Source organism: Branchiostoma floridae, chromosome 13 (assembly GCF_000003815.2).
Source record: "Branchiostoma floridae strain S238N-H82 chromosome 13, Bfl_VNyyK, whole genome shotgun sequence".
NCBI lineage: Eukaryota > Metazoa > Chordata > Leptocardii > Amphioxiformes > Branchiostomatidae > Branchiostoma > Branchiostoma floridae.
The window spans coordinates 17,825,141-17,848,076 of record NC_049991.1 but is presented as its reverse complement, the minus strand read 5'-3'; the positions used below and the strand labels follow the sequence as shown (position 1 = coordinate 17,848,076).

Below are 22,936 nucleotides of genomic sequence, written 5' to 3'. Positions count from 1 at the left end.
TAATTTCCAATCTTCTGTTTTTTCACTGCCGTTTTTAAACCGCTCTTGGCATAATTTACAGTGAATCCAATTTCCTGAACATGACCTTGTTGTTCATAATATCAAAATCTAATCTCATTCAAATTGAAAGACTCTTAGCTTCCTCTCAATACACAAAAAAAGTGTCAAATGAAACCGTAAAACATTGGCGACTGACATTGTGGAAATTAGATTTGGCCGGCAGATAATTTTTGTGAAAAGTAAGAAAAGGAAGCATGTATAATTGGATGCATATCAAATAACAAGATTCAATGTCAAATATTTCATTAATGAAATTCGGGTTTTATTTTTTTGGTTAAAGTGCATGTATTTTCTTAACTGTAGAATATATATAACATATATCCCACACATTTTGTTCTTGTCAGCATTCATGCCTGTGTCTGTTTATGAGTATATCTAATAGTATATAAGTCTGTGTGTGACATTGTATAAACACGATAACTTGAGAAGGAAGAACATTTTCTATGTGGTTAGTCTTGATTAGACCCCCAAAAGGCCCCATTAAGTTTTGTGATATCTTTGTGTTACGGTTAAACTGTATTAACATGTATTCCACCTTGACTCAAGATAAATGAATAACCCTGACTCCAGGACTACATCCTACTCTAACAAGGAAAAACCGAATCAGAATTCCACCAATTGTACCAAGATTTATGGACCCTGCATACCGAAACATTTACAATGCAGGCAGCGGCAAATAACTCCAGTCCTGGGGGAGCCTTTATCTGCCTTGGAACTGACAGAAATCCACACAAGTTAATCCTGGCAATAACTTCTCATCAGTTAACCGGCAAGACAAAGAGCCCCAGCCTGTACACACCGGGTGGCGAAACATTGATCACCAGGCAAAATCAAAGCGCAGGGTCTGTTTAAATGCATATGAGGGCACACAGGATCAGATAGCACACTTCCACCACAAAACGAGCAATCCAAAGAGTCCACCAGACCTCCATAACACTAATTCACCTTTATCCGCGAGGTAACCTACATCCATTGTTTTTCAAAACATCAAGCTGACAGGTGATAGTTTTAAACTGAAATATACTGAAAATATTGCAATTTGAAACCAATGTCCGTCGACGTGATATCCCCAAATGCCCTGCTTTTAAAAGCAATGGACAACGGTCACTTAACGGATAAAGGTGAACTAGCATTACATCCAGAGAAAATAAGTATTGCAGACCATTTTTTCGTTCAACCCTTTAAAGATTTTGCTCTAGACTGAGCAGGGCTATCTCCAGGACCCATCCCTTCAGTCCAGGGCGGAAATTTTTCTTGTTGGGACAAAAAAAAAACAATATTACCCCATCCGTCACAAACATCTGAACTTCATGACATTAAACTCAGTCTGTTGAAAATCTATTTTCATTACCTTAAAGTGACACATTCAACAAGGAAAACCCACAACTTGTGCTCCCAAACAATGGGTGGGACGGAAGAAAAAACTAAAGCTCAGGAGACAGCCCCAAAATTGAGTCAGAGAATCGCTACACTGTGACCTAGGGGGACATTAACCTACACTAGGTATATGTAACCTGAACGGAATCCGATGTACCCTACGGTAAAAGCCATTTAGTGTGATAGACATTGGGAACAGAGCCAATTATGCACCACTAGTAGCTGACCAATTACCCTGGAGGTGCAGCGAAAGTAGACAATTTTCCATTGACATCCAGAAGAGCATGGGTCTATACGGGGTGAAACTTGCCGCAAAAGGGCTCAGCTTTTCTTGCAGACAGGAAACACTTTTTTAGTGGTTCTAGTACTAGTATATGAAAGGGCTGGTTGCAGACAGGAAGCATTTTTAGTGGTTCTAGTACTTGTATATTACATCTATTATCATATAGAAGAGCACAGGTCTACACAGGGTGAAACTTGCCATGAAAGGGCTGCTTTCTAGCAGACAGGAAACATTTTTAGTGGTACTAGTACTAGTATATGAAAGGGCTGGTAACGCAGAACGGGAATATTTTTCCGCACTTCTATCATAGACTAAACGTCTATAAAAGGGATTTCAATATCAAGTTTGCTCAGATGATGGATGACATGCTCGGAGACTCCCTTTCCTTTCAAGTTCATTGTTGCAGGAAGACACATGATTCATCATATGAACATTAATTAATGTATATAATTACTCATTATTAGTTCCTGTCATGATATTGACGTTGGGTTGTCATTACAAACAGAAGCAAAGAATCACTTGGGATCACCATGACTTTCTCCAGACCCATTCATTTACAAAGTATCAAAGTATTCTCTTCAAAGTCAAGGACTTGTAAGTTCAAAGACATGAAATTCTATTCAATATCCATACCCCGAGTTTCAATGATCTGAATGATTTCTTTTATATTATTTAAAGCAATGGCATTCATATATAACCGCTTTGTACTGTAAGCTGGCACATGACTACATGTGCATGCAACAGACCGGGCCACCCTGGTGACGTCTAAAGGCCCATGTCACATTTCAAAACTGGGGCTCGGCTTGGCAGCTTTTGGGAACGAAAAGACACCAAACGACACAAAATGTTATAGTTGTGGGCATTATTTGTGTATAGTTTTATGTATGCTTCTATCTTGGTTTCAACAAATAGACTGGACAGGCCTAAGGCTTTGCATGGAGACGATTAAAATGCAACTCAAACGGAGATACGACTTTATTGCGGAAAGTGATTTCTACACAGAGATCTTCACAGACGTAAGTTGCCTTGACGAACAGGGAAAGACTTCTCCTAATGGATGACCTTGTCTTTTGAAACAAGGGCGTTTTAGTCTAAGTAGCTCTTAGCTAATGGAGACAGTAGTAAGTCAAAGTCAAATGGAAGACATAACAGTTCAGCGCTGTGAGAGGCTTTTAGCATTCAAACAAGTCTTAGAAGGGAAAGAAAATTCCAAGGAAGTTTTTCCTGGAGATGTTGCACCTCATGAGATTCGCAGTTTTGGGAATGAAACAAAAAAATCAAAATCAAAAATGGCAGTTCCACTACATTACCCTAGAGAGCAGCTCGTGGCCCATTATCGAACTTGACCTTTGTTTTCCTGACCTCTACCCCCTTTTAAACCCCACTTTTAAATATCACCAGAATCCAGACTCTGTTCACAGACAATCAGACACACAAACACACCAAAAACAAATTAACCTTCTTACTCTTAGCAAAGGATTTTTACAACCTTAGTACTAGTGGGTATTTTTCAGTGACGCACAAAAAAAGATATTAAGAACATCATGTTGACCTTGGAACAATGACCTCTAGGCCTGAGGCTGGAGATATTGAAACTCATATGAGAACATAAATATTGGTGCAGGCAATTTCAGAAAAGCCTCTACAGTCTACGGATCTGGGTCAATGTCCTAAAAACCAATAGTGGAACTATCGGCCATGGTGGGGAAGATAACATCCGACTGGGATGAAAAGAAATTGCGTTGCTCGGCCGACTGTAAATTGCTGATTATGGTCAAAACTCCGAAAATCAGCCAGGGCCTGAGGTGTGATGAAGGTAGCTGAGTGTTTCTGTCTGTGGCCAGCGTGGAAATGATGGTAGAGAGAAATCAGTATTACACCTGACAGTCTTAAACATAATGCTGAAATTATAAAAATCAGGAAGATGGGAAAATGCAGTCTGTATAGTAATTTTAGAATTCATCATCATCATCGGTCAATGTCTTGCGAGGTGGGGCAAGTAAAGTTTGATCAATTACTAGTAATATTATAGTATTAATAATTTTATGAATTTCCTATGATAGACTGTAAAAATACTGTGTTAAAATGCTTAGATTTATTTCATTTTTTATTGCTATGATTTTAAAGCAAAGCCTTAAGACAGTTCATACATATTTGCAACAAGATTCTTAGCCCCAGACATTCAAAATCCATTGGCCGAACGACCGATCAATGTCATATTCATACCGGTGTCTCCAAGTGTCATCCATAATGTATCTATAGAGCCTGCAGGGCCTACTGTACATGTATGAGCAGGTCAACCACAACAGGGAGGTGGACATGCTGGCTTTAACAGGTAAACAGGTTCGGCTGGGGCAATCTGTGACTTGAAAAATTCATGATATAGAACTTTGGTAGTCTGTGTAACACAAACTCCGCTGTCCAGGGCTATAACTGGCCCCTCAAGGGGCCGGTGGGTGATTGGCGGGCTGCTATAAACGAGATTTAATCAGGCTAGAACTTTGGGAGAGTTGACAATTATCAGAACTGCGGAAATAGATTGGCCTTGAGATTTCCATTTAATTTGTATCATAAAGGACAAGTTGCATTTGAAATTATTACTACAGTGACTGACATTGTACTGAGTAATCTAAGGGCTAGCACAATAAGCATTAAATGTACTGGACCCAAGACAAAACCTAAATGTAAGAGAGGCAATACAGTATAATAGTCATAATATACTGAAATGGTCAGGAAGTAATTCAGAACTGATATAAAATGGAGCCTTCTTAAAGTTTCTATTTGATTGAAAAGTGAACACTTTAGTCTATGATGTTAATCTTTTAGGTAGCAGTATACTCAAAGTCCAAGGATTTCAAATTACAATGGATTGAATGATGTACGTGCATCATTCTGTATGCAATGTGCATCTTTGCATCAATGTAAGGGACTACAACTTATTCTTTTAATCACACTCGGGCTGCTATGAATTATAAAGTCCTCAAGCATCACTTCGAACTAGCATGTAATGCGATTATAAATGACGCTTTTATGAAGCCAGTCACCCAAGAAGAACTTTTTGCCCTTTTGCGGAGCATGCACAAATAAAGCCACTCCATATAACCCGTACCTGCGTAAAAGGTTTAACGACATTTTGCCACACAGAATACCTACCAGCAAGCCAACGAGGCTAATGCATATTTCAAGAGACACAAAAGATAAAGGCAAAGCCTGTGCAGAGATTAATTAGCCAACACCCTGCCCCACGCAAATCTTTTACTTCCTCGATTCATTCCAACGCATCTCCGGAGGATTTCGGGTCCCGGCTGTTATCGCTTTTAGAGTGGGGCGGGATTTATCGCTCCGAACCCGCGGTCACAGGTACGGCGGAACGCGCCATTACATATCGTAGGGCGGCCGTTTCTCATGCAGCTGACAAGCCCCGATACTGCAACAGGAGGGCCAGCCACCTGCCGGCAAGGGGCAAAGGTCACCATTATGGATTCCGGCAACATTTTCCCGCATTAGCTGCATCCCAGTTTTCCGACCGTGAAATACAAGTTGGCTACAAAACTTTGCACTTCGGTGAGCAACTTCAAAGTCGCATTGTAAGCGATTTTAGGTAAAGCCAAGCAGATGTGGTGAGTGTTTGGTGATTCGGAATAAAATAAAATCATATATGATACGTAATACAGCCGTGTTTGAAATGAAAATAAACATTGTGTGTATTTTGATTCAGAATAACAATTTTAGACTGATATGTACATTACGTGTAAATGCAACGCATGTACAATGTAAGTACACTGTTGCATCCCCAATAAACAAAAGATGTACACACAATGATGGCTTGTATTGCAGGCTGTAATATGTGGACTGGCCAGATTGGTCGAAACTCAGGTCAATATCAATCCATAAAGCCAATTTCACAACAATGTAATAATCATTATTCTTTGTTGAGCGTGATTCATCAAACAGTGAGTGATAGCATTAAGCTAGAATGTTGTGTTAATTACCTTTGGGAGCAGCCAAAAAGGCAATTTCAAATTAAACCCCCAATGCATGATCAGGACCATGCTAGTTCACACCTGGCACCAGTTTTCAACCATGGCTTGTCCTAATTTTCACACTCAGAAAGCCTTAAAATCACCCCATCTTATCATTATATTTTTTCATACTACCCTCATTTTATGAAAATCCCTGCTATGTATCTCCTAGTACCCTGAAATGACACCTATCTCCCAATATTGTACCAGACAGCGTGGATATTACGGATGTTACAGCTCCGACCGTAACGTTGTCACCCATTCCACTGTCAGGCACAATTAAACAGGCGATGGCAACCCGACGCCCAACAAGGCGGGGCGCGTCGGCGGTGGCCGTCAACTAGCAGACACGACCATCTCTCTTCATGACCCACACCATTGCCTCCGCAAATTAGATTTCTATCGGGCGGGCCGGTCGATCGGAGAGGCAAACAGGGGAGTAATAAAAGCCGCATCAAGGTCGTGTTTCTGCGGCTCTTCGGATTGCAACATCTGAGGGAAGGTGTTGGTTGTAAAACAGATGAGGCATGTCCCTTCGCTGCCCTGCACGTGACTGGGCGGCAGCCTCAAAGACATTGAAGCTCAACATACAAATGCTTGACAATAATGGCTAGAGGTCCCACTGCCCATTAGGTACAACGTATAGGCTAAGACTAAACAAAAGCTGAAAAAAATCTTGATTGCAAGTCATGGAGGGAAGTTGTCGGCCTTAAAACAGATGAGGCATGTTCCTTCGCTGTCCTGCACGTGACTGTGCGACGGCATTAGATTCAGAGAGAATCATTAAAACAGTTGAACATACAAATGCTTGACAATAATAGCTAGAGCAGGGATAAACAAGTCCACTAGCCCTATTGTCCAGGGCAAGTGAAAGTGCTGTTCGGGCAAGTGCATGTCCTACCCCACTTGTGCGATCGGGCAAGTAAGATTTTTCCATTGATTTTAGTGCAATTTTGATATACTTGTTACTTTTTACAGTCATGACATCAAGCAATTGTCTACAGAGAATTCCATTGCTGGAAGTGAAAATGCATATACTAGTAACAGTGACATTTGAATTTTGGGCAAGTGAAAAATTGGTTCGGGCAATCGAGCAAGTACATTTTTTATGTGCTTGCCCGATAGGACAAGTGGATTTTAGAAAACTTGTTCAGCCCTGTAGAGGTCCCACTGCCCATTTGGTACAACGTAAAGGCTTAGACTAAACAAAAGCTGAAAAAAAAACTTTGATTGCAAGTCATGGAGGGAAGGTGTCGGCCTTAAAACAGATGAGGCATGTTCCTTCGCTGTCCTGCATGCGACTGTACGGCAGCCACGGAGAAGACATTAATTTAATAAGAGAGCTGTTTTTGCAGTTGAAAATACAAATGCTTGAGGTCCCACCACCCATAGGGAACAACTTGAGGGCTTAAACTAAATAAAAGCTGAAAAAAATTAAGAATTTAAAAACATCATTCTATAGATTAAAGTAAGACTTATTAAGAGAGAAACATGTTACCAGCGCTTTTTTTAATGAGGGAACAAGGGCTCTGTGCCCCCATGCCCTGACCTTGCACCCTTACACTGGCAAGCCTATCATTTAGCTACAATTCTGATTGACCAGGGAGGCCACTTGGTCACATGTGGCCAGAGACTTCAACTGTGATTGGAAATTTGCCCCTTTGGAAACCTTAGAATGCTACATTTTAACTCAAAAGTCTGTAATACTTCAAATCTTGTAAGGTGGAACCTAACTTCAACCCTTTGCTCTGATCCATTGCAGTGCTCTCCCTTGCAATTCATTTCAAGAGAAAAACCCTAGGTTACAATATAGGAAAATACTTTCAACTTCAAGTGCTATAGACTAAGGTACGTACATGTAGTATGCAGAATACTCGAGCAATTGCAAGGAATTCAAATTGCAAGGTACTGAGCAAAAGGTTACAATTTTGCTACGTACATGGCCTTTCCAATATAATTCACATGCCACCACAATTATAATCGCTCTTGCCAATGTTGGCAAATTTTTTTTAAGCCCATGTAAGTTGACAAATTGTTTCACCTCTATCTTCCAAAGACTGAGCTGAGCTACAATATAAGTAAAATTAATCACCACTTAATGTTAAAGCAAATGGCTTACGTACCATTATCATATAGTGAAAATTAGCTTACATTAAGTGCAACGCCCATTCAGGAGTACTACATGTTCCTGTCAAGACCCTCGCGGGAGCTGTTCAGGGAGTTCTATTGCTTCCTCAATCTGTCATCAGCACTCATCAAGGTATGGGAGAAACATTAAGGGACGTTCGTGCTCAGTCAACCGTACAATTGGCGGATTAATTAAGCTGTGACCTAGTTTCGTACGATCACACAATGTCTTGCGGAATGTCTAAATTACTTGTTGTACAATTGAGTAACCGTGTGAAAACTTTGTGAAAAATATGATCTTAAATCATCATTAAAGACATTTGTAACAAAATACAGTGAAACTTGTGTAAGAGGACCATCCTGGGGACCTAGAGAATTTGTCGTCAGTTAGACTAGTGGTCTTCTTATAAAGAAGGAGAGTGACAAGCTACAAGACAGACAAGAATTTCAAACTAAAAGTTCATGTCCTTTAATCATTGACATGCAAGCGTGCATTCATCCGTACATGATTGCACTGAAAGAAAATGTAAATGATTTTTAATCATATCATTAGTCAATCTTCTTCAGAATCTTTTGGGCACTTTTCTTACTGTAACAGTTCATTCTTCAAGATAAATTTATTTCCCTATATTGCCTATTGTACATTTTATCGCTGATGCGAATTATGAAAAAATCCAGAATTAGTTTTGGAAGAAGTACGTCACATTCAGCACATTTACATTAAAACAACATTATTCTTCTTGCTCCCTCTGGGACAATAAAATAATCAATTCCAACTAATGGCAAATATTACCCAACAAATCAAATGTCAGATTGATTGATTAGCATGGATATAGATTTAATCTCCGGGGTTATTGCCCCCATTGTTCATGAGAAAAATCGATTAATACACTGACCAGCATGGCAAACACGTATATAATAGTACTAGTGTTGTTTCAGATTTGATTAACTTACTAATTTACTAGGCAAGTACAGAAGATGCTCATCCCATTATACATAGGTTTGTAACATTAAAGCTGCCAAGATGGAGACGTTACACATTCTGTGTATGCATAAGAACAGACACTGGAAAATGGAATTATCAACAGAACTGGAAAAGGACAAAAAGACCAAAGGGGAATTTCCCTCACAGGCTGGTACCATGAACCTGTGAAAACTTGGTACGTATATTTTTTAACCGTCTTGTCTTCTCTGTCACCACCAGTAGATGAGTGCAGCTCTCAATTTATCAAGCTATTTAACTGCTTTGATTCACCATCACCTTCACTACAGCGTGCACTGAAGGGAACATAAATTCAACTTCAGAGTTCACTGAATTCTTCCTTTATTTCTCGTCTCACAAAGAAAGTCTCAGACAAATCTGTCACCATACTCATATTTCCTTACCGCTGTGAAAGGTGGACATTAGCCCCAATAATGTTAAGGATATCACACTCAGTATTTCTTTCTCAGACAGCCGTTGAAAGATGCGGAGTTCCCAGCTCTCCTCCATAGTTGTCACTTTGTGAAAAGAAGACAAACACACCTCAGGTGCCCCACCGCCGTTTCCTGGTCATTAAACCTACAATCTTGCGTCCGAAAAATCAATATGGTAAGCACAGCAGCTGTCATCCCAACAGATGCGGATGCTCTCCTAGCCAGGGGTGGATCAAAATTGGCATCGTTAATGGCGGACATGCATCTTACGCCACGAATGGTTCCAGAAATCGGAGGTTTGACGTACAAACCACTGCGGACCATCAGAGTAAATTACTGTGCAAGAGTCCAATATTCACTGACTGATGACGGCATCATTATGTTTCTAAACTGATCATTTCCTGCAAGATATATAAGGACCTTTCTGAGACTATATTTGAAGTACCTGCTGCCTTAAGTGGGTCACAGGTAATCTGGTTCACACCTGTCCATCAGTGACGACACCTGCTGACTGATGAAGGTGTTTTTTTCACACCTGTTGATGCAGACTTGCACACCTGTGCTGCAGCTGAATCTTACAGGTGTCACAGTGGTCTACACCTGTCCATCCTTTTAAGATTCACCATTTTTAGGACCTGGATGCTTTTTGAGTGTTTCTCTTAGTGTCTGACTCGTTGAAATTCTGCACAGTTAGTCAGCTAATAACAAGGATTGATTTTGAAATGTTCCATACAAGTCTGCTGTCTGGAAATACTCAAACTTGCGAGGCTAAAACTCAAGCAGGGTTGGACAAGTCCACTAGCCCTATAGTCCAGGGCAAGTGAAAGTGCTGTCCGGGCAAGTGCATGTCCTACCCGACTTGTCCGATTGGGCAAGTAAGATTTTTCCATTGATTGAGTGCAATTTTGATATACTTGTTACTTTTTACAGTGGTCAAGCAATGGTCAACAGAGAATTCCATTGCTGGAAGTGAAAATGCACATACTAACTAGTAACAGTGACATTGGAATTTTGGGCAAGTGAAAAATGGGTTTGGGCAAGTAAATTTTTTATGTGCTTGCCCGATAGGACAAGTGAATTTTAGAAAACTTGTCCAACCCTGTCAAGTAATCTTGAAATGGTTCCATTAGCACCACATTTCTAATGCCCTCTCCTAGCTCACATTTCTCAAGTATCAAAGCTGATGAGATACAAAGCCTCAAGCGAGCTCCCAGCTAATGTACATTTGTACAGTCCATTATCACTTAGATATGGGCAGATGCTTGATGTGGTTGGGAGTATTGAGAGGATTTATGGGCAATAATGCCACCCTTCTGCTCAGCTGACCTTGCCGTTTTCATACTGTATCATCTATAAGACTCTTTCCACTTGAGTGAACATCTTTGAAGAATGGAGCTATAATGCTTTTGAATGCTAAGTCTGCGAACACGATGCCAGGCTTACTTCTAGCAGGGTAATAAAAGGAGAGACAGGGATATCGTAAGTCAGAAAGGCTCAATATGTAAACTATCAAAGCAGCTTATCTGTTGACACACTAATGCAAGATTTTATTGAGGAACATGTACACCTACATTTGTGGTCGATGGCATTCAACCACACTTGAAATAAGTGGGAATTTACAACAACAGCAAATAAATGACACCAGGGAATCTACGTGTGTGCAGAAACGGGGTCAATATATACCTTTCTACTGAAGTCGTCTTACAAAAAGTTCATTTAAGTGTAACGTTAGTTCACCTTTATCTGTAGCATATATATATATATATACATATGTACCTATATCCGTTGTATATAAAAGTAGGGTATTTGAGGATCGTTAAGCAGATGGAAGGTAGTTTCACATTGCAACATGTTGAAAACTTTGACATTTGAAACCCACGTCGTTGACCTGAAATCTCTAAATACCCAGTTTTTTAACAACAACGAATGTAGATTGCCCCACGGATTAAGGTGAACAAGCATTATCACAGCAAGGACCTCAGAAAACAATCTAAAACACAGCTTGCACGGGCATAAGTTTGACTTAAAGCAGCCAGGTCAACAGTAAAACCTTTTCTCTTCCCCCTGGCAGTGAAGCCTTCCTGATAACACTTAATGCAGCTTTCTGTACGGCGCACCCTGTTGGACGCTGCTGAATTACAAATGGCCCTACAGCCAGCCAAAACAGGTCTTCAAAGATAATGGAACTTCAGGCATCAGGCATTCACGCCGCATTCTGCATACAGAATTGCTTCTTTTTTACACGCCTGGATTGATTTTTCAAAGGAACCTGTTTGGTCCAGATAAGGGGCTTTGCACGCATCAATAAGCAATTTCTCCCCCCAACACAAAAGAAACTCCAGAGTGATACCTTAATCCCAGCCGCATTTCGAAGACCAACACGTAAAACAAGGACATCCATCTCTGGCAGGGCAGCCCAACATTTCTGACTGGCAGGGGTAAAATCTCTGCCTCTGAGACTAAAACCTTCGTCAAAGTTAGTGAAATTTCCTTGCTGACACCAGAAAATCCTATTCAGCAGTCACAAAGTAAGACAGTTGAGGGAGCGTTCAACAATCTCTGGGAGGGCAACCCTAACATTTCTCACTAGCAGGGGTGAAATCTATGCATCTGCTTTTTGAGACTACAACTTATATTAGAGTTAGTAAAACTTCCTTCCTAACAGCAGGAAATCCTATTCTGAAACCACACACAAAGCAAGACAGTCGAGGGAATGTTCCGCAATCCTAGCATCTCTCACTGACGGGTATAATCTATGCGTCTGCTTTTAAAGACTACAACTTTTATATTCATTAGCCGACTAATAAAAATTGAATCTCAAGTTAGAAAAATTTTCTTCCTGACAGCAGAAAATCCTATTCAGCAGCCACGAAGCAAGACAGTTGAGGGAACATTCCGCAACCCTAACATTTCTCACTCAGGCACTGGCAGGTGTATACAGTATAATCTGTCTGCTTTTGGAGAAAAGAACTTATATCAGACTCTAATAAAAGTTGTAGTCTCAAGTTAGAAAAATTTCCTTCCTAACAGCAGAAAATCCTATTCAGAGCCACAAAGCAAGCCAGTCTTGGGAACGTTCCACAATCCTAACACTTCTCACTGGCACTGGGTATAATCTATGCGTCTGCTTTTTGAGACTACAACTTTTATTAGACTCTAACAATTACAGATAAATGTTGTAGTCTCAAGTTAGTAAAACTTCCTTCCTGGCAGCAGAAAATCCTATTCAGAAACTACAAAGCAAGACAGTCGAGTGAACGTTCCGCAAAATTTTCGGGACGTAACAGCTATTGTGGTGTGTGGAAACCCAGCCAGACAGCCCGGCACCGTACAGAGATTACAACATTTGTACCCTGCTAGGCAGTTTTGTGGCATCAAACCTCAACTAATGCTGTGATTCATCACCATCTGCCCAGAAAGATTGGACTGGCACTTATAATAATATATAATCCTAGTAATAAGGCCCTAGTGCATGACCAAGTTACGCATCTAATGGAATACCATCGCTAGAAACAAGCCATTCACTGCCGCCTCATTTGATGATGATCAGCTCCATTAGCCAGTGGTGCAAATGGCAATGATCAGACATGGCCGTGAAGACCTCTATCTGCATTGTCATTACCAAACAGCTTCTGACACATGAACACGGACAGACAGAATTGCATTTCACGGATCCTGCAGTCCCCTAATCTAGTTCAGGCCTGCTATCAGAGTACATCTCCATTATGCACCACGTAGCCCACAAGGTGATACTCATCCGCAGCCCAAGGGAGTACAGCACAGGCAATTCTTTCTTCAAGATCAAAGCTTCATCAGCATATAATATATTGTATATCTATATCTATATACTTGGCAGCTATAAAGGTGCAGGCAAAGCAATGGTAATACTTCACCAACTTATTTTTAATACAAATCATGCAACCCATAGCCTACATTAGTTAATTTTTATCTGCCAAATGGAGTACAGGACAGGCAATTTTTTTTCAAGATCAAAGTTTCATTATAGCATACTTGGCAGCTACAAAGGTACAGGCATTTGGCAATTTGGTAATACTTCACCCACATCTTTTTAATGCATATATATATATATATACTCTTCATGTAACCATGTGATCATGAGGAGCAATGTTGGCGCAGAAAAAAAAATGTCATCTGCATACTTGAGAGCAATGCTACATGCCAAAGATGACTGAAACATGCGCCGACATCTTGATTTGAAAGGTATTTACCACATCTAGTATATATTTCTGATATACATCGCCATTATATGTAAGATGCAAATCTTATAAGAGCTACGTCATGAAGTGCAAATACCACTTTGTTGGCAGATCTGCATACTTTACAACTATGGCACATGTAGATCAAGGCTTAGAATACGTCATTCACATATTTGATTTGATACACAAATACACGTATGTATCGACCACATCCACAGACGTCATTACCACACCCACGTAGACGCACTTGTGACCTCGATTCCGTTCAGCTGCAGCTCAAAGAGGTAGGTTGTTAGCTATAGGTAACAGACACCTCCCACACAATTTACTGGGAAGGGACACTGTACATCAAAGTGAACGTGCCACATTGTTCTTGAGCTATGATCATATAATGTATCCATAATCCCTCAAGGCTTTTAATATAAGTTCTTTATCTATGTTAGGCACGTTGCCAACCAACACTCAGGCACTCGGTTGCCAAGTGGTGTGAAAGTATCTTTTCCATTTTACTCAGTGTTCTAGCCAGCCTGAATTTTTTGTCCGTCTCCTGGATTTTTAATGGAAATCCTGTCTAAGGCGGGACAGTCCCAAGGTGTCCAATCTAGACCCTATGAAATGCTATTTCCTTTTTTTTCTGGGGCAGATTTTGCTGGTAGACTTAGCTTGGTTCAATCAATATCTTTACATGCCAATTTTTGTCCGTCACAGAGGACGGAATGAGCAAAGTTTTTGTCCGTCCCAGCGTCGAAATTCCGACAAAGAACAAAAGGACGGATGCTGCTTGTGCTCAATTTGAATTCATTGAAAAACAAATGTGACTTTGAATTAAGATCGTTTGTTACATTTAAGATATGTAAAATGTATGCTGGAAATCTCAGAATGCACTTTACAAAGAATCACTTTACTTGATTACGGTAGACTTTATGTTATCTATTGCTACATGTACATTCAACTCTGTACTTCAAGCTAATACATGTATCTAGAATCAACGGCATGCACATTCGTCCTAGATACATCTTCACCCACTGGACAGAGCTGGTCAGAACCACTTGGATTGGAAGCACAGTGTGACTTATCTAAGCCTACTAATGCCCACCAGTGTCAGGGACCCAAGAAGCAGTATAAACTGGATACTACTGGATTCCCCTATCTTACTATATATATATTACATTGAATTTCCTAGACTTCATATCTAAAGCTTCATGTAAAAGAATTAACATCAGATGTCAAAGTTGTCTAGCTACTAGATCCAGATGCATTTACTCCGCATGCTTGAGTATTACGAATATGAAAGGTTCCCGCTGACATGAACTAAATGTGCCACAGGGGCTGAGGGTTTGATCTGCTCTCGGGGAGACAGGCTCTAACTCCTGTCAGAAGGCACCAGGCTCTAGAATTGATAACAGCCTCGAAGGCATGGCTTTTAAGACATCTCCAGCAGGAAACTTCACCTCCTACTGCGTGTCTGCATACAGAACAGAAAAGAGCTGCAGGGAAAGTACAGTGGGCAAGGCTTTCGCGACACATCCTGCTAAAAACCTTAAGACTGCTCCAGTATGCACGTCATGCATACGCTATGGAGAATTAACACTAGTCATTTTATATCAGTAAAAACAGTTGGTATTTGGAAAATCAACCAAACTTGATGCTCTAGTTTCAAGTGAGATATCAGTGCGTAGCTCTTGGCGTACTGAGTATAGTGATATAAAAATAATTATTCTACAATGTTCATAACGTAAGATATCATTGATGGAAAATGCAAGCTGACCGCGGTCTTTTTGGAGCGTCCCGATTATCCTTTAGGTCTCCCCGCGGAGCAAGATTGGGATACCGAAGGGTAAATTTCTTACCCCGTCGGGTCTAAACTCTCAACCCCAGGGAAGACAATGTCAAAAAACATGCTTTCCCGCGGGAAAATTGCATCCCCGGGGATAGAAATGTCAGGTAAAAGTCTCCCTCACACCTCTCAGAGAGATGTGAGGGAAGGCGTGAAAGGCGTGAATTGTCATGATGTCGACCGTTCGGGTCATGATTTGGACCGTTCGGGTCCATATCATGGACCGACGGTTTCACAGTCAGAAAGGATTTGGATTGATGATTATAAGGCACAATTCAATCCCCTCAGACTGTTGACTGTAAAACAGTCATTGCTTCGGTGGTAGTATTCTGAAAATGGTCACCTCTTCACATCCTGAAGCAGCTTAAATATTAAAAATATGTCCAATAGTCAATGGTTCTCTTTGTCAGCAGACAGCCTAATGGTATCTTTCTCACAAACTCAACATCATCCAGATTTTATACCAGACTTTATACAGCTACTTCGCTGTGAACAGTTTGTGTTCCAAAATCATCAAGCAAATTATAAGGTGTGAATGGACTAAGAGTACTAAGTCTTATAATGGACTTGTTTTCTGCTCCGTTTTTATTGTGAGGGCCCTGACTATTAAAATGCTTCGTGATAACCATCATGGAGAATAAATCTCAGTATAGACTATAAGGTTCATGTGCCAGTGCACTCAAATAATCACCATCTGTCAATTATCTATTTAGTGTGAGTGGTCCTTTGTTGTCTGTTGTGTTTCACCTTATGAATACAAAAGGAGAATTGTTATTTTACTTTTTGTGCCTTCTTACAATTGCTACCCTATATAAACTAAATGTCTTTCTGTCTGCCAGCCAAACTGTCTCCAAAAGACTAAGACTTGGCACTGCAACCCTCTGCATTGCCCTCATTATGTAAATGACCCAATGTGGACTGGAAACTTGTAAAAATGTAGTAGTTAGAGTGATAATTGCCCTGAAATCCCCACCCATTGTTCCTCCCTTCTTTTGCATTTGTTTACGACCTAATTTCACACTTCCTCCCCGGCCCTACAGGGGTGACCACTGTTGCAGTATTAGAGTAATATATACCATTAATAACGTCATGTGTAATGTTATGGGAGAGTGAAAAAAAGATACACCATTATCTCAAGAATTGAAATTTCAGACGGGAAAGCCTTACCGTCAATTACTACTCTGGCCTGGCAACTGTCAAAAGCATTTTCCCACAAATTCTATTCCAGACTGGACCTACTCTTCAAACACCCCTATCCAACCAGAGCCCTTGGATTGTTCCTGTAATCCAAACAGCTAGCTGACGATCAGTCCACTATAATCTTTGGGGGCCGAATACCCGAAGTCCCAAGATTGAGAAATGTAGTTTAATTTGAAATAGTTCAACAAGTATAGAGAATAATAATAGACAATGATAACATTATTACCTAATGTTAACTGCCCAGATGGCACATAAAATCCCACTAAGAAGCTAGTCTTGTTTGGCTCATCTTCCAATTGGCACAATTGTGCAGGTGGATCAGATACTAGTAGTACATGTCTGACCAACCTCCTTGGTCTGACCAAGGTCTGACCAAGGAGGTAAAACCTCCTTGCTCTGACACATGAGACATTCACAATACTAGTATATCATACACACTTCTTTGCTAACAAAAAAAATGAACACCCGATAAAATCTTCTGTACAAAGTCACGAGACCGACCTTCATAATTTTGCTAATCTTGATGTTCCTTTCAGGAGTCAGACTTATACATAATAACTGTAGACGGCAACCGTCTGTCCTTCAATATGAAATGTGTATTCGGCCATTGTTGCCGTAACAGACAGAAGACAAACAGGCTTGGCACATTTACTTGGTTGAGAGAAGCTTCCGTTTGAATGGGGAACTCCCATTCTGCTAAGTGTAGTGTAGGGCTAAGTGTATAAGAAAGGCATTTTCATCAGTTTCGAAGCGATTCGATTGACAGGATTTGCATTATTAAAGCCCCAGGTTTCCGACTGATACAAAATATGCAATAAGCTTGACATGTGTATCAAAAGTTTGCTTCTAAACAAGACTCGAAATATAAAGTACATGCGCTTTGGTGATTGATTGTAGACTCGCATCTTCAACGTCTGCCTCAGGTCATGTATATACAATATCCATTCACTCACCTTGTGCTTGTACTAAGTATAAACCTCATTACTTGTAAATAAACCCTAGTATGAAGTTACGCTGTCTAAGCTAATATTAATTTTTTCGGAGTTATCTACAAAAAGGGAAGGATTCAGCAAGGATTTCAATCTCCTTGGATTCAACATTAGTCTCCATTCCTATCATAGTAATCTCCGAGTAGATTCCGCAGTCGGGCTAGTTTTAGGCATTTTTTGCGTTGCTAATGTACGTTTTTCTGGAGTTGCGCGTATTTAACAGATAGCGACTCCAGGTCAGGGTCACAGAACACGGAATGGTTATAAAACACGCAATGATCCATTAAAAACGGGTTTGCCTCACAGTGTTAGACTAAGTGTTTCCTATTGTTATACAATGTGTACTTGTTGTGTCCGCCATATTGAAAACATTGTTTGTTTGGCTTCTAGGTCTGTCATTTTATCTCTGCCCAAATTCAAAACCTTTCTTTACCTTTGTACAGATGAAAGCTCATTGTTTTGCTTTGTAGTGTATTGTCTATTTTCCCTATTGTGAATCTTGAGAACAGTGCTGTGTTGTTGAAGCCAATGCAATTTCCCAACACTGCCTATGGAATATAGCTGATGATAGCCCCTTGCATATAGCTGTAGATTATCATCTCCTTTTCTTTCTCGAGGATTGTTTTCAAAGCTTTAATTTCAATGACTGTAAGCTATGCATAATTTTGTAGTTGTTGTGTCGGCCATACTGAAGACATTGTTTAGCTTCTGTCATGTTTTATCAAAATTCGAGAGCCTATCTTTACATTAAATTTTGTTTTAAAGAAGCCGAACATCAAGAAATTCATAGTGTGTTATACTTAAGACTTACATCTTCCCATGCAAAGTGGCATACTGCAGCTGGGCAACAACCCTTCAGATCTGCACTTAGAAGAATTTCTAAGTCAGGGTTTCTACTCTTTGGAATTCTTTGCCACATCCCTTTGTAATATACGTCTCCATGTAATAGAGCATGAAGATATAAGTCAGGCTTTTTCTAAAGACTGGAATTACACCCTTATAATCTAACCATGCACTTCCTTACTCTGGGGAGCAGATCTTAATTTAAGTTAATATTAATATATAACAGCAAATAATTAGGGTAGATTAGAGATGTTACTACGTCACAAGTGTCCAAGCTAAAACATCACTACAGACTCCAGAGAAAACCCACAAATACACCATTTCCACCCTCAGTCGCTCTGCTTCCTCACAATGCACCCATATGACTCTTTTCTAGAAAAGACCTTGATAAATAGATACAAAAATCTGAATAATTCAATAGCTTATCAGGCTCCTGCATATGGTTTACTGTTTTCATAACCAATGTCTTATCATATATTCCATTAAGAAAACCTGCTGTTTGTTTATTGAAAGCCAAACAGATGGTAGGTCTGTCCTTGGTGCTTAAGTGCTGCTGCTGGGCTGTTGTGCCTTCCGGCAAAATGTTCTTTCCTTGATAAGCCTGGTGTTCACAAGTACCATACCTACAGCTGCATATATCAGTACCATACTGTTGTAGGAACTTTTGCCTTCATCACTCATGGGTCAGGACTGCAACCACATCCTCATGTTGTTGTTGTATAATATTTTTAAGTTACATGCATTTAAGTTGATTTGAACCTTTGTTTAACGTTTATGTACGCAGGGCTCATTGAAAACCACCCTAGTGGCGATATGTTGTCCCTAGATGAATAAATAAAATGAAATGAAATGAAATGTTGGACTATTGTATAAACAATCAATCACATTACATACATTGGGGTATGTAACAGAAACAATTGAACAGGGTACAATATGTAGCAGGAACAATAACAACAGCAACTAAAATATCATCTACACATGAGAACACTATATGTATTATCCTAAAATGACAGTTGTGCATGGGTACAGCAATATTCTTGAGTATTGATGCCTTGGTCACACTTCTGAAATGCAATTATTTACCTACTTACTAATAGGCAGATACAACAGTTGGGCAGGATGCATTAAAAATGCGAAAATTTTTCCATGGCAGTAAGAGACTACAGTAGTACAGTGCATGGTGCTACCTCGAACTTAAAACCACTGCGAAATATCATTTTTCCCGCTACCACGAAATTAAATCCCTGCGAACTTAAATGTTCTACCTGGCCTTCAGTATGTGCATATCAAAGTCAGTTTGCCTGAGGGACATTGTGTAAAGAAGAGAGATCCATCCTGTTAATCCTAGCCCATGTGTGCATGTGTGTACTACAGGCGAGAACGCATAAAGCTAAGCCTGCATCCAGGTGGAATTATTAAGGAAATCGATACCACAGTATTAAGTGTATATGTGCCTTACATGAGTAAGTAACTTGCTTATCCTCGGGGCATAACACAGAGGTAAAGGTCTATTACCAACTACATGTAGCCTGATTAAATCTCGTTTATAGCAGCCCGCCCAACATCCGGCCGGCCTTCTTTTGCAAGGAGAGGCCAGTTACATCCCTGGATAGTAGAGTTTGAGTTACACATACAACAACTATATTACTAACAAACATAAGTGTATATGTGCCTTACATGAGTACATTTGTAAGTAACTTGCTTATCCTTGGGGCATAACACAGAGCTAAAGGTCTATTACCAGCTATATGTGGCCTGATTAAATCTCACTTATAGCAGCCCCCCAACATCCAGCCAGCCTCCCACTGAAGGGAGAGGCCAGTTACAGCCCTGGCCATGGATAGCTGAGTTTGAGTTACACAGAAGTAGTTACAACTACACGTAACAAACAAACACAATTTGGAATGCAGCAGCTAACGTTATGTATGCACTGTGCTACGGCAGCCCTATGGTGATAATGCACATGTGTGTAGCTAGATGCAAACTACATGAAACTAGTCATAAACCTTTGAAAAATAAAGCCGCTAAAAACATGCTATCTCACAGGTTAAATCACTGTTTGTTGAATACATACACTAGACACAAAATTGCTATAATAATACTTTATCGCTTCTTCATGTGTGTGATTTGGGCAAAGGCTGAGATTATCATAAGTGCTAGCTATATACTATATAGCCACTTCAACTCCAAGCATTGACTAGTATTCAGAGTTATGGCTCTCTGCTGGTCTCATGGGTCTAATGTCACCATAACAAATTATGAGCAATTTCATCCCCATTTTCTTTACGGTAACGCCTTGATGTTCACCTTGTTCATACAATAAAACTTGAGCGCTCCCTGATCGTTCTGCGAGTATTGATTACGTGTCCCCCTAGTCAGTAACTGCCGGAATTTATTGAACTATCAAATTACAATCGGACGCCGAATTGGGCAGGATTTCGATTGCACCTTCAGTTTTCTGTCAATGTGCCACTTCTATGCCGCCCTCTTTTGCCAGGGATGTACACAGTAATCTTTGTCAATACCCAAACTTGGCTGGCCTCCAAATGGCCGTACAGGTTGCAGCTTAAAATCAATGTCTTTCCCTGATAAAGTCATTCATCCGCAAAAACCATTATTTGATGTTGCAAGCAGGGATGAGCGTAAATCAGGGAGCTGCAAGGATACAGCAAAAGTCGAGTCCCTACATGATTTTTCGGAGAGGAATATATATTACATTCCAGTTCGTTTCAAATTTTAGATATTATCAACACCGGGGTGTACTAATTCTAGTGGGTCCTCCCAATGTTTAACTGCAACCAACAGATAATTCGATAGGACGTAAAAGACTTGGATGACCACTAACTTCACGGCAAATGTTCGTAGTTGTGAATTGCCCAATTTGAAAAGTTTTAGTCTGCAATTTCAAGTATTATAAGGAGAACCGTATAGTGTATGCATATACATGTAGCTATAGCATGTCAGCACATGGCAAACGTAAACGTTCAAAAAAGTTCATTTAAGGTAACAAAAATTATGGTTGCCCAATTACTAGATTAGTAAAACATCAACTGAGTCTTAGATCTATAGCAAGGCTATCTTCAGGACCTGTTCCTCTGTCCAGGGAAAGAAAACTTGCCATTTGGGACAGACAAATTCCCCCTGTCCTGATCCAAAAATGTAAAGCTTAAAATGACAGGTTTTAACAACAAAAATTAACAACAATGATCTGATCTCGAACAATGACTGGGAGTGGGGCAAAAAAAAAAAAAAACTGGAGAGAGCCCCCAATCTATATCTACAGTTGCAACTTTCTAGTCAAGTTCAACATCAAACAAGGTGAACGACTCCAGCTTCTTGATCCATCGGTATGAAGGAAGATAATTGGTTCATCTGTCATGTACCAAAAAGGGATATTCTCTACATCTGCCTCCCTGTGTTACTGATTGATTGCCACAGATATAGATATGTCTGTGCCAGCAATCTGGTATCTACATGTAGATTCTTCAAAGTTTTAATGTTGCCAGCTTTACTTCACACTTTTTAATCACCAGTTCAACTTACCTGATTTTCCAACCAAGTTTTCAACTGGGTCTTATCATTCTAATATCCTACTTCTAAGGCAACCACATCAGTAAATCTAAATATTTATTAGTCCTAATAATGAATTCATAATGCAGAATCAGCAATTTCTAGGGTATGTGCATTGTACACTTTAGATATACTGGAATTCCAGACATTCTAGAGATGTTTTAATGTGTCTTACTCTTACTTAGCCTGACAGAATCATGGGAATTGATGCTATACTGTCAATGGTTATTCCAGGGGGAATAGCTGTCTGTGGGTGCAACTGTCTACCATTTAAATGAATTTGAAGTTTGAGAAAATTACAGATAAAGGAATTAGTACACAATGTAGTTGTGTAGGAGACATGAAGATTCAATAATATACCATATCAGTCAACATTGTATTTGAAGGACATTCTTTTATCTATGAATAATGAGTTTACCTTTGTCATGGTCTGACTGGAAGCCCCCGACCATCCTCTTCATGCCCTCGTAGAAGTCCTGGAAGCCGATCTCCCCCGTCCCTGTGGGGTCCAGGTGGGCTGTGATCTCACTCAGGTCCTGCAGGAGGACATGGGACAGGCTGTCAGTCAGCATTAACTCATTTTCATCATCAAAGTCAAAAGTTTTATTCCAAAAGTGTCCACTATAAAATACTAAGGTTTAAGATGTGTGACTCCCCAAACCCTATGCATTGGGAAGTATTGGGAGAAGAAATGGACAGTATTTTGGAAAGATTGGACTATCTTATAATAGTCTGAAATAATCAACCTGTTCGTGCTAGGAACATCTAAAATTACACATACCTATAGCTAGACATCTTAACATGATGTGTAAAATTTATGGGGTTTGCATTTTTCGAGAAGTAAACTAGTACCTTAAGCACTACATCAGTTAAGTTAAGGATTTTAACATAATATACATAGTGGATCCAAATTTCTTCCCTTGCACTTGCAGCAAGTGCCTCAGGTGCGAGTATTGTAGGGGGTCTGGGGACATTCTCCCTTGCAAAATTTCAAA

The 22,936-nt window shown here is 40.0% G+C and overlaps 1 protein-coding gene across 4 annotated transcripts in view; it reads right to left on the bottom strand.

The window, feature by feature from the left end:
* Positions 1 to 22,936, bottom strand: part of LOC118429731 (rab11 family-interacting protein 4B-like) — a 193,631-nt gene that overhangs the window by 81,479 nt on the left and 89,216 nt on the right. For all 4 annotated transcript variants that reach the window (XM_035840350.1, XM_035840352.1, XM_035840351.1 and 1 more), the window contains exon 2: positions 22,360 to 22,477. In XM_035840350.1, coding sequence (XP_035696243.1) covers positions 22,360 to 22,477 — 118 coding nt within the window. The remainder of the gene's footprint in view (positions 1 to 22,359; positions 22,478 to 22,936) is intronic.